At 37.6% G+C, this 13,408-nt stretch overlaps 2 protein-coding genes across 9 annotated transcripts in view; both read left to right on the plus strand.

Moving 5' to 3' along the window:
- Nucleotides 1-11,088, plus strand: part of BDP1 (BDP1 general transcription factor IIIB subunit) — a 73,265-nt gene extending 62,177 nt beyond the window's left edge. For all 8 annotated transcript variants that reach the window (XM_084880880.1, XM_084880884.1, XM_084880882.1 and 5 more), the window contains 4 exons: nucleotides 1,717-1,756; nucleotides 2,369-2,636; nucleotides 4,208-4,454; nucleotides 8,496-11,088. In XM_084880880.1, the coding sequence (XP_084737006.1) occupies nucleotides 1,717-1,756; nucleotides 2,369-2,636; nucleotides 4,208-4,454; nucleotides 8,496-8,627 (687 nt within the window). In that variant the 3' untranslated portion in view covers nucleotides 8,628-11,088. The remainder of the gene's footprint in view (nucleotides 1-1,716; nucleotides 1,757-2,368; nucleotides 2,637-4,207; nucleotides 4,455-8,495) is intronic.
- A 584-nt stretch (nucleotides 11,089-11,672) lies between these two features.
- Nucleotides 11,673-13,408, plus strand: part of MCCC2 (methylcrotonyl-CoA carboxylase subunit 2) — a 44,812-nt gene continuing 43,076 nt past the window's right edge. Inside the window, exon 1 of the mRNA XM_084880907.1 lies at nucleotides 11,673-11,949. Within this exon, the coding sequence (XP_084737033.1) occupies nucleotides 11,809-11,949 (141 nt within the window). The 5' untranslated portion in view covers nucleotides 11,673-11,808. The remainder of the gene's footprint in view (nucleotides 11,950-13,408) is intronic.

A 13,408-nucleotide genomic window follows, 5' to 3' on the forward strand; every position in this document is an offset into this window, starting at 1 on the left:
ATTCATGCACTTGCGGGGGGAGGGGGGGGTATTCCCTCAGCCCGGCCTGCGCCCTCTCACAGACCAGGAGCCCTCAGGGGATGTCTGATTGCTGAGGAGGCGGGAGAGGCTGCACTCACCAGCTGTGAGCTTGGCTTTTGGCTGAGTGGTGCTCCCCCTGTGGGAGTGCACTGACCACCAGAGGGCAGCTCCTGTGTTGAGTGTGCATCATAATGACCAGTCATTTGCCTTTTGGTCGATTTGCATATTAGCCTTTTATAATTCATGCACGGGTGGGGTATCTTGGTCTGGCTGGCAATCAAGGCCTATTGGGGGGCCGGCTGGGAGGAGGAACCCCAGGAAGTTGGCTGGCTGGCCCCTGATTGGGGGGAAGAGCCATGGGAGGTTGGTCAGTCCCCCTGATCAGGGCCAGTTGGGGGGATAACCGAGGGAAGGCACCATGGGAGGTTGGCTGGCCAGGGAGGGGCCACGGGAGTTTGGCTGTGGGAATGCACTGACCACTGGGGGGCAGCTCCTGCATTGAGCGTCTGCCCCCTGGTGGTCAGTATGCATCATAGCAACTAGTTGACCAGTTGTTCCGGTTGCTAGGTCATAACAGTCACTTAGGAATATATATATATATATATATATATATATAGAGAGAGAGAGAGAGAGAGAGAGAGAGAGAGAGAGAGAGAGAGAGAGAGAGAGAAAAAGAGAGAGAGAGAGAGAGAGAGAGAGAGAGAGAGAGAGAGAGAGAGACAAGAGGCCCGTTACACAAAATTCATGCATGGGGGGTGTCCCTCAGCCCAGCCTGCACCCTCTCCAATCTGGGACCCCTTGGGGGATATCCGACTGCCAGTTTAGGCCCAATCCCAAACCTTCTTTCTGTCAAGTACCATTTGGCTATTTATAATATCATTCTCATAAATATTTATAACATATTTATAATTATCAGCTTAAAATTAGCCTTCTATATTTGGTCAAACATTGAATTAACTCACGCCAAATGCCTTGGCAGGAACAGACCAAATGATTTCGGAGGCGTTGGCACACAAACCAGACTTTCTCCACCCCTGCCTGAAAACACACAAACTTCTTAACTCAACCATCACTATCTTATAATACTACGCAGTTTGATAGTACTATGCAGATTCAGTCAGCATGCATTGTGTTGTATGTTTCTTAGCACTCTCTGTTTTTTTTTTTTTCCTGGTGCTTATAATGTGTGTACCACACTGTGTACATTATGTAATCACACTATGGCAAAGTTAATTTAGCATCTGTATATCAAAGGGACACTTGAAGACCAATAGTCCTTAGATGATAGCAGACATCAGAGGCAGTGTATCCTGATAGGTGAAAAATAATCTCCCAGAATAGTTTTAATTTCTCTTATTATGGTAAGGTTTGAGCATATTTTCATATTTTTAAGCCATTTGTGTTTTCTGTGAGATGACTGAATTCCTGACCCATTTTTTAAAATTGGGTTGTTAATCTTTTTCTTATAGATTTGAAGGAACTCTCTTATATGTACCTGAGATATGAGTTGCAGATGTTTTTCCCAGTTGGTTATTTGTCATTTGACTATTTATGTGTTTTTCACATTGAGACTTTTTGGTTAACGAAAGTATTACATACTATGTCTCCTTTTCTACCCACTGTCCTCTCCCAGCCCGCTTCATTTTATTTGATAAATGGATTTCTAATTTTTTTTTGTAAATTTTCTTAAAACAGGTATGTTCAAAGGAATTGATAAATGTTTTTGAGGAGACAGGTGAGTGAATTCAATTTTAATGTGATTATATTTTCCTAAGTACCCCTCATTATTTTTGATGCATCTTGTTCAAATTTGGGATTGAAGCAGAGTCTTGCTCACTGTTCTCTAAGAATCATGCTTTTATTATTAGATGTGTTTTTTTCCCCTGCTGAGATTATGGATTTGGCACTTTGGTAGCCATAAAAGTCTACTTTCTGTATTTAATGGAAAAACACAACTCTACAGGATTCCTGAGAAAGCTCAACAACTACTATTTTAGTAATTAAAAAGCTGGCTGGATACAAAGGAATTTTCGTAGGTCCTTCCTTATACCCTGAGATTAGAAAATGATCACTTTGTTAGTTTAAGAAATATTTATGGAGAAATTTTCTAGGTGAAAATATATTGATAAGACTATTTTTGAGAAGCTGTTACTATAACTTTTAGTTAGCTATATTATTCTTGAGCATCCAGGTAACTCCCTAATTTTTAATTTAGCTTATTCTACTTTAGCTTACTAGAGCATGCTTATGATAGAATGTCATGGTTTTTTTCCTTCAAATATTGAAGTTCTTTCGTTGTATTAATTTCGATATATGTGCTTACCATTTTTTCTCTTTTTTTTTTAAGGGATGTCTTACAAGGCACAAAGTATCTTCCCTACTTCAGAGAACACACATACAACACCAGAACCTCAGAAAGAGCAACTTGAAGAAACTTTTCAGAGTATGGGATCTAGACCTCTTGATAAAATAATAGATACACACATAGAAAAGAATTCACCTCTGTTACCTCAGGATAAGGTGGTTGTGTCTGATAAGAAAGAAGGAACTTGTGCAGCTTCTAAGTCTGAACAAGTGGATAGCATCACATCATCTTCAAAACCCCCACTATCCAGGTATCTTGAGAAATCTCTAAGTGCCTAAACTTGGACTCTTTAGATAAAAAATGTTTAGAATTTCGTATTACACATTTGGTTTTCCACATTGTCCTTGATTATTATTTGATCCTTATTTATTCTATCATGTAGTAGCTACCAGTGCACATGTAGATGATCTAAGACAGGACTAACATCAGAAGTAGTTCTGGATTTTGTTTTATTGAGGTCCCAGAAAATGTACATTTTTCTCCCTTATGGCATACCGAAGAGGCAAACCATGGCTTTGTCTTTATGAGAGTAAGTGTGGAATTTAACCCCAAAGCCAGTTTTCCCCACATTATTTTCCTCATACTCTAGAAACAAAGCATTCTGGCTTCTGCATAATTATTGTTCTTGTCAGCAGTTTTAAAGTCATTAATATGGTGTTGGTGAGTTGAAGAGGGAGGACATGTACTAACCTCCACTAAAGGAAAGGAGGGAAGGGCATTTTTAGCTTAAAAAGGCATATTTAATGAATCTATCATTCTAGCCCTTTGCACTCCGCTGTCCCCTCTCAGGGGACTTTGGAATTCTAGCATATCACTCGGATGTCCCCTCTCAGGGGGACATTGCAGTTTATTAGTGATTACGGGGAATTGAGTTAATTCAACGCACGTTTCCGCCGCAAAGTAGCGTCGAGTAGCTGGTAGCCAATGTCCAGAATGGTTCGGAGTGCAAAGGACTAGTTATTTAAACTACAGAAAGTGAAGCTCAGCAATTTCTTTTCTGATCTAAGAGATGTGCTGAATATAGAAAGAGGGAGGCATCAGGGGGTTTTGGGTTAAAACCGATTAAGAAGCAGTATTCTAGAATGTGGGTCAACAAATTTTAGCTAAAGATCGTGTAGTATATATTTTAGACTTTGTGGCCCATATGTCTTTGTTGCAGCTACTAAACCCTGCATTTATAGTGCAAAAGCAATTATTTAAACCGATAAACACAATTGTGTTCAGTAAAACTTGTTTATAGAATCAAGTGGACTACATTTGGCCTAGTTTGCTGACATCTGCTGTAGAACCTTACAATTCAGTATGGTCATGGGACCAGCAGCATGGGCATCATTTGAGAACTTGTTAGAAATACAGAACCCAGGCTCCATCCCCCATTAATTCAGTCAGAAATTTCATTTTAATAAGATTCTTAGGTGATTTGTATGAACTTTAAAGCACTAATTGTATGCAGTAATGTTGTATTATTAGTATCAATACATATGCCATTGTAGGATTAATGGAAAGAAGTTAGTATTAAGAATGTGTTTTCCTCGCCAGGACCGGTTTGGCTCAGTGGATAGAGCATCGGCCTGCGGACTGAAAGGTCCCGGGTTCAATTCTGGGCAAGGGCATGTACCTTGGTTGCAGGCACATCCCCAGTAGGGGGTGTGCAAGAGGCAGCTAATCGATGATTCTCTCCCATCGATGTTTCTAACTCTCTATCCTTCTCTCTTCCTCTCTGTGAAAAATCAATAAAATATATTTAAAAAAAAAAAAAGAAAAAAAAAAAGAATGTGTCTTCCTGGATATTCTTGAATATCTTTATGTTTGTATTTCTAGACCTGGCAGAAGACCCCTGGGATTTTTGTCTTTAATATGTTCAAAGAATAATTTGGAGTCTGATGAACCTACTCAGGTTCATAGAAAAAAACGCTTAAAACCCCTTATACCTATATCAAGACAGAATTTGAAAAGATCCAATCCACTTAGTGAAAGCCAGAAAAAAGTTCAAGAATCCTCTGATATGCATCCATCTCCAAGTGTTGTTAATACTCAATCTGAGGATATTGACAATTCAGCAACTCAGGTATGTATGTGATTACTACTTGCTTCATTGTTTATATAGAATGGTCTGGATAGCAGACCAACTACGTAGTAAAAACATGGCAATTGTTATTTTTGTTTGAATGTCAGAAATTCTTTTTCTTTTACCATTCTTCTTAGATATATAATGAGCACGTATGAGTTAGGTCGAGCATCTCTTCTTGTATTTGAATCATGTATGCTTTTTCTGTGAACTATCTGTTCATATCATTTGACTTTATAAAGAATTGGTTATATGTCTTTTTCATATTGATTTGTAGAAGCTATTATTATGTTAAAGAAAACTCTTTGTGTGTGACATAGGTTGTAGTTACGTTATTCTCTGTATGTCATTTGTCTTGATTTTCCGTATAATGGTTTTTGCTATGCAGACATTTTTTATTTTTACATATAGATGAATTTCAATCTTTTATGGCTTCTGGTTTTCCTGTCATTTAAAAAGACACTCCCTATCCCCCTCTCCAGGCTTATGAAAGTTTTCCCATTAGTAGATTTAAAAAAAAAAAGTTTTTACATTTAAATCTTTTGATCCATATAGAATTTCTCTTGGTGAAGTATAGGCCTGGACTTTTCTGAGATGGTTATATAATTATCACCATCATTTATTGAATAATCCAACTTCTCTTATTTTCCTTCTAGAAACATCACTTTTATCAGATACTAAATTTCCATCCATATGTATTGGGGTTATTTCCAGTCTCCTATTTAATTGATATATATGTCTATGTTTGTGTCAATACTATCCTGTCTTAATTTTTGATAGATTTATAACTGCTAATTTTTTTATAGAATTGCTTTAATTTGTGATGATTCCTTTGGGTACGGTTTTATATTGGTTATTAAGATATTGTCATTGTAGTGCTTGTTTCAGCATCACACATACTAAAATTGGAATGAAACAGAGAAGATTAGTATGGCCTCTGTGCAAGGATGACATGCAAATTTGTGAAGCGTTCCATATATATATATTTTTTAATATATTTTATTGATATTTCACAGAGTGGAGGAAGGGAGAGAGATAGAGAGCTAGAAACGTCGAAACATCGACCAGCTGCCTCTTGCACACCCCCTACCGGGGATGTGCCTGCAACCAATGTACATGCCCTTGACCGGAATCAACCTCTACCACTGAGCCAAACCGGCTTCGGCTGCATTCCATATTTTTAAAAAAACACATAGCCATATCAATTAATGCAGAAAAAGCATTTGTCAAAATCCAACACTCTTTTTTGATAAAAACCCTCAGCAAAGTGGGAATAGAGGGATCATACATACCTCAAGATAATAAGAGCCTTATATGATAAACCTACAGCCAGCATCATACTCAATGGCCAAAAACTAAAACCATTTCCCCTAAGAACAGGAGCAAGGCAGGGATGCCCACTTTCACCACTCCTTTTCGACACAGTAGTAGAAGTGCTAGCCATAGCAATTAGACAAGAATATGAAAGGAAAAAAGGAAGGAAAAACTGTCTTTATTTGCAGATGACATAATACTGTACATAGAAAATTCTAAAGACTCCATAAAAAATTATTAGACTTAATAAATGAATTCGGCAATGTAGCAGGATACAAAATTAATGCCCAGAAATCTATGGCATTTTTATACACTAATAGTGAATTTACAGAAAGAGAGATTAGCCGAAACCAGTTTGGCTCAATGGATAGAGTGTTGCCCTCCAGACTGAAAGGTCCCAGGTTCGATTCCGGTCAAGGGCACGTACCCTTGGTTGTGGGCACATCCCCAGTATGGGGTATGCAAGAGTCAGCTGATTGATGATTCTCTCTATCCCTCTCTCTTATTCTCTGTAAAAAATCAATAAAATATATTAAAAAAGAAAAAGAAAAAAGAGAGAGAAATTAAAAAGACAATCTCATTTACCATTGCACCAAAATAATTAGGATACCTAGGAATAAACTTAACGAGGTAGAAGACCTGTACTTGGAAAACTACAGGACACTGAAAAAAGAGATAGAGGAAGACATAAACAGATGGAAGAACATACTGTGTTTATGGATTGGTAGAATCAACAACATTAAAATGTCCATACTACCCAAAGCAATATATAGATTGAATGCACACCCCATTAAAATACCAGTGGCATATTTCACAGACCTGGAAAGAACTCCAAAAATTCATCTGGAATAAAAAAAAGACCCTGAATAGCTGCAGCAATCCTGAGAAAGAAGAACAAAGTAGGATGGATCTCAATACCAGATATCAAGCTGTATTACAAAGCCACTGTTCTCAAAATTGCCTGGTACTGGCACAAGAACAGATGTATAGACCAATGAAATAGAATAGAGAACCCAGATATCAACCCAAACCACTATGCTCAATATTTGACAAAGGAGGCAAGATCATACAATGGAGTCAAGACAGTCTCTTCAATAAATGGTGTTGGGGAATATTGGACAGATACATGTGGGGGGATGGAGGGGTGGGGGAGAGGAGAGAAAATAGACCACCAAGTTACACTCTACACAAAAATAAACTCAAAATGGATAAAGGACTTAAATGTAAGCAGGGAAACAAACCATAAAAATCTTACAGGAATCTACAGGCAGCAAAATCTCATACATATGCTGAAGAAATATATCTTCACTGATACAGCTCCCAGGGCAATGGAAGCTAAAGAGAAAATAAACAAATGGGGATTACATAAAAATAAAGAGCTTCGGCGCAGTAAAAGAAACCATCAATAAAACAACAACAAAACCCACTGCATGGGAGAACATATTTGCCAATGTTATCTCTGATGTGGGTTTAATCTCCAGCATTTACAGGGAACTCATACAACATAACAAAAGGGAGATAATCTAATAAAAAAAATGGGTAACGGACCTAAATAGATACTTTTTCAAAGAGGACATACAGAAGGTCAAGAGACATATGAAAACATGTTCAAAGTCAGTAATCATTCAAGAGATCCAAATCAAAACGACAATGAGGTACCATCTCACACCTGTCAGAATTGTTATCAGCAAACGAGAAGTGCTGGAGAGGATGCGGAGAAAAAGGAACCCTTGTGCACTGCTGGTGGGAATGCAGACTGGTGCAGTCACTGTGGAGAACAGTATGGAGTTTCCTCAAAAAACTAAAATGGAACTCCCATTTCACCCAGTAATCCCACTTCTAGGAATATATCCCAAGAAACTAGAAACACTAATTAGAAAAGATACATGCACCCCTGTGTTTATAGCAGCACAATTCACCAAAGCTAAGATTTGGAAATAGCCTAAGTCCCCATCAGCAGATGAATAGATTAGAAAACTGTGGTACATCTTCACAATGGAATACTACGCTGCTGTAAAAAGGAAGGGACACCTTCCTACCCTTTGCAACAACATCAATGGACCTGGAGAGCATTATGCTAAGTGAAATAAGTCAGTCAAAGAAAGATAAATATGACATTATCTCACTCATTTTTGGAATATAATGAACAATATAAACTGATAACAAAAAACAGATCCAGAGATAGAGAAGCATTGATCAAATCATCAAACCCCAGAGGGAAGGCAGGGGAAGATGAGGGAAGGGGAAGAGATCAACCAAAGGACTTGTATGCATTCATATAAGCATAACCAGTGGACACAGACACTAGGGGGATGAGGGCATGAGCAGGGGGAGGATAAGGACACATGTAATACCTTAATCAATAAAGAAGAAGAAAAAAAAACCCTAAAAAATAAAGATAATATAATTCTAGACTTAATGTTATGTTTTGTTTTGTTTTATTATTGTTTAAATTTTTCATTGAAATTAGGTTGATGTAATGGATCATGGCTAGACTTCAATTAACGTAATCATGTCATGTTCTTTTATTATAACTAATGCTGTCTTATTCACAAAACTCTTACTGTGTTTAGGAATATTTTCTTAATGTAAAAAGCATAGAAATGAAATTATTAGATCAACGAATATATGTTTATGCTAGATTGCTTTTCAAACAGCTATCAATTTAGACTGCCATTACCAATATACAAATTTTATATTGCATACTTATTTTTATTATCTTTTTAGGTTTCTTGTGATCCTTCCTTACCAAAAGAAGAATGTAAAAGTGCCCACAACCAGGCACTTGAAGAAGAGTCAGACACAGTCTCTGAATATTTCTTTAGTGATATTTTTATTGAAGTGGATAAAACAGAATGAAAGTTTTTTTTTTTTTTTTTTAGTCTAGGATTTCCAGACTTAAAAAGCATCATGTTTGTTTTTCTTTATGCTGATTTTGAGTATTTAATGAGCTTGATTTGAAGTTTTCATCATCAGTGGGAAACATCTCTAAGGTTCCTTTTATTCAGCATTTTGGAATTACCAAGCAATTAAGACTGCTTTTTCAGACAGAAATAGTACCTCTTGTTTACATTTTGACTCTTCCTGTACTGAAAACACATGGACATTTTGGAATGTTGTTCGCTGATAAATGTCTGTATAAATCTCAGTGCTGATGTATTTTGAGGTGGATTATATTTAACAGCAAACTACTTTTGTGAAGGTTCTTTCTGTTTGGATTTTTCTTTGGGTGATTAGGGCTTTTTAGTTGCCTCTAAGTATATGAAAGTCAATTGTTAAAAACTTTTCTATTATCAGCTATTTGACTGACTGAAAAATATGTATTTTTCTAATTCATGTTAACATTAGTCCTAATTGAAGATCTAGTATTTAAACTTATTATTTATAAAGATGAAACATCAAAAAGCTTATTTATTTTTAAAAACTTTATTTAAAAGGATATTCAGTTTTAATTATTTTCACCACTCAGATATTGGTAAAGAAGGCATTAGCAATTTGTCTTCTTTCCCTCTTTAATTTTAAAGATATTTAAAGTGATGTAACTAAAAGTATTTGGATAGTGTATATGTTTTGAATACATTTTTTTCTCATAGTTTTAGTATATTGACTTTGTACTGTGAATGTTTTGTTTTTCTTATTTCTTGGATAATCTCAGGATTTATATGGAAAAGAAAACACCTTACCTTCATTTATGAGGAAAATTTCCATACAAAACTCAATCTCCTTTACACATACATACACTCACACACATTCCTTTTTAAAGACAAATAATTTTTTAAATAGTTCCCCCCCATTAAATTCTGCTTAAGGAATATTTAGGCCTTTAAGTACAGAACATAATTGTGATATTAAAAACAGAAAATAAGACTATTAAGTCAGTGATTATCAATATGAATTTGAGTTGTTTTCAATATTTCGATTTACATATATAATTCTATTATTCACTCAAGTAAATCTTTGGTGTAATTCAATTAAACTTCTCAAAAAGCAAATTTACCCTGAGTTGATAAAAAAGTAGTCAGGAGTCAGAAATATTTTTTCAAAAAATAGTTTTGAGTTTTTTTGGACCAGATGGTCTCTGTGGCAACTACTCAACTCTGCCATTTCAGTTGAAAATAGCCACAGACAATACTTAAATGATGGACATGGCTGGATTTCGATTTTAATTTGACCCTCTGTGTGAGACAGTAATTTTCTTACCTTAAGGTGCTGATGTCTTTAGCTATGAGATATTTTTGTCATTGAAGTTATAAGTTGTGCCTAACAAAAGTATTGATTGCATTATGGAATGATCAGTATTTCATGGGGGGATATTTTAATGTCTAGATAATTGTGTGTGTATATTGAAAAAAATGGAGGACAATTTTCAAGTTCGTTAGTAAAATAGGATATGGCTCAGGAGGAAGTATAACAGTAATCCTAATTTATTAAAACAATTGATATTAGAACATTTCTTCATTTTATTATAGTGAAACTTATACTTTTAACTTTCACAAAGGAGGATCTATAAATATGAGCAGAAATTCTCTGTAGGTATGCATTTATTTATTTTATGTGATCACAAGAATCATGGTGTAAATTACATTGCTATTTTAATGCCTTGTTTTTATAACTTTTTAAAAATCATTCTGAAAAGGTTTCTATATTTTGATTAATATTAATTTGGGTTTTAGGTTGCCACAATCAAACTATTATTTTATCTTTTTATAACATTTATGTTTTAACTTTGTTAATGTCTGTCTCTTGTTCATCTGCAGTGAATTAATTTTATGAAAGATGTAACTTCTTACTGTATAAGGATTAATTTTATCTTTTGGGCATTTATTGTAATAGAGAATCAAGTCACCCAACTAAATTACCCTACTATTATATCCTTAAAACTAATCTTGGAGAAAGAGAACCTTAATTAGTGTATTTATTTATCTTTTAAGATAGACAAGTTCGTACCTATATTTAATCTAATTCATATAAAGATGATGTTGGGAAGGATTTGTATTTTATAAATCTTAAAGGAGATATGATTATAAAGGTCTTTATTTTTTCTTGATATTTCCTCCTGAACACTTACATCTTAGCAAATGGTGAACATGATGGATTAAAAGACTAATTTGTTAGTAAATGATTGAGGCACAGATAAAAACATATCTACTGTTTACCACTATTATTAGTTGAAGTAGAAGTGACCATGTATACATACTATCTTGCTTGAAGAAGTCTTTGACAAAAAAGCAATATCTGTCATTTGTAAATTTTCTTGTTTTAAAGAAAGCAATTATGTTCTGCAGATATAAATTATGTAAATAAAAGTTATTTTATATTATTTTTATTGTGTCATTTTATTAATGTTTAGTTAACCAAAACTAGAAGTTTTCACTACAGCTTATACTTTTATTTTTCTGTAAAAATGTAGTAAGGTCATCCCTTGGTATCTGGGGATTGGTTCCAGGACCCCATGTGGGTACCAAAATCTGAGGAAGCCCAAGCCACTATATAAAGTGGCATAGTGTTTACATATAACTTATGCATATCCTCCAATATACTTTAAATCATCTCAAGATTACTTATAATTCCTTACATGGTAAATGCTAAGTAAATAGTTGCTATACTGAGTAATGACAAGAAAAATAAGTCTGTACATGTTCAGTATAGATGCAACCATCCTAGGCTAGCTAGGTCAGCAACAACGTAACTATTTTTGTTGAATATTTTGGATCTGCAGTTGGTTGAAGATGAAATTTGTTGAATGCAGGCTGGCCACGGGACGCTCGCCCCGTCCCAGGACTCCCACCCCGTCCCAGGACTCCCGGGGCCCCTGTTCTCGCGATACGACAGGGTCTCGCGGGGCTGATTCTCCGTCTTTTATTGGCTGATGTTGGGGGCGTGGCACGAAGTGCCTACCAGTCACGGCCGGAGAATCAGGGGTGTATCTGGCTGGTGAGGCTGCCAGAACTGGAGCTGAGCCGTAGCCCTTAAGCGGGGAAGCGAGCGAAGGGCGCACGGGCTCGGGGTCCGCACCGCTCTCGCGCTTCTCCCTCGCTCAATGTCCGCTGCCATGTGGGCCGCCGCGAGGTTAGCGCTGTGGCGCTGCGCCCGCGCCGCCGCCCCCGGACCGCGCGCCTATCACGGGGACGCGGTGGCCACGCTGGGCACCCAGCCCGACTCGGCCTCTGCCGTCTACCAGGTAGGCTGGGTGAGCGGCCTGGGCCGGAGCCCCGCGAGCCTGGGAGCGCCTCTGCCGCACCCGCTGGTGCCTGCCCGCGGGGCGCCGTGCTCACCGCACTCGGAGGCAGGTGGACGCACTAGAACAGCTGCTATTCGTTTCTCTGCGGCCTCAGGAATGATTCTGGGATGCCCCGAGGGGTCGTGAAGATTGAAAAAAATAAAAATCCCAGAACAAATTCACTTTCATTTACTTTAAGCATTGGCAGTGTTTTTTGTGTTTTTGAAATCAGTGGTTCTCAAAACCTGGCCTAGCGTGGTCAACTGGGGAGCTTGTTGGATACACAGCTGCCTTAACCCCTCCCTGGACCTTTTGGGTCTGGTGTTTACGGGGTTAATGAAACCCTGGGGGCTTGTGGCAGCCAGTTTGGGGAATCCCTGGCCTAGGACAGCTAACCTTGTAAGTTGTGCTTATCAGACTTAGATGGTTGTGTTAATAGAAAATATCCCACAGTATCTTTGAATGGCTTTTCTTGGAACTGGGAGCTATTGCAAGGTCAAAGAAACAACTTGCAGCTTTTGAAAGCTCAGGGCTGGGAATTTTCAGTCTGTCCCAGGTTCTCTCTCTTTTAAATTGATTTGAGAGGAATGCAGAGAGAGAAAAGGAAACATCGATTTTGATCCGTGTATTTGTGCTTCTTGTATGTGCCCAGTCTGGAGTTGGAACCTCCAACCTTGGTGTACTGGGACAACGCTTCAACCAACTGAGCCACCTGGCCACGGTGAAAACACTACCTCTTGACGCTTTTTTCTCCTCTCAAGGTCATCTCATGATCTGTATTTAGCCAGTGTTTGCTTCAGTAATGCTGTGCAGCAAGCAATCCCAAGATCTTAGTGTCTGAAATAAGTATTGATTTCCTTTTCATTTAATGTATTGGGGTTTATTGATTTATTAATTAAGTATATTTTTTATTTCAGAGAGGAAGGAAGAGGGAGAGAGAGATAGAAGCATCAATGATGGACAGAATCATTGATCAGCTGCCTCCTGCACATCCCCCACTGGAGATCGAGCCTGCAACCTGGGCATGTGCCCTGACCGGGAATCTTGGTTCATAGCTTGCCGCTCAACTACTGAGCCATGCCTGCCAGGCAGTTTTCTTTCTTTCTTTCTTTATTTTTTAATGGGAGGCTAGCTTAGCTAGGGTAAAGAATACTTGCATAACCGGCTTTAGCTGCCTTTCCAAATTGGGCAACGGTTGTTGGCTGCAGTGATTGTATCCCTGGATTTGGGTACGATTTAAAACGAAGACAAATATTTGGCTTTGTATGTATGTGAACTCTTTTTCATCAGCTTTGAACCTGTAGTTTGTAAAGCTGGCAGGAAACTGGCAGGTAGGATGCTGGAGGGGGTTGGGGTTGGGGAAAACGAATAAAAAATTAAGGCACATAAGAATCCCATAAGCCTCTAGATCACATGTGTC

The sequence above is a fragment of the Pipistrellus hanaki genome (assembly GCF_964339955.1).
Source record: "Pipistrellus hanaki genome assembly, chromosome: 4".
Taxonomy (NCBI): Eukaryota; Metazoa; Chordata; class Mammalia; order Chiroptera; family Vespertilionidae; genus Pipistrellus; species Pipistrellus hanaki.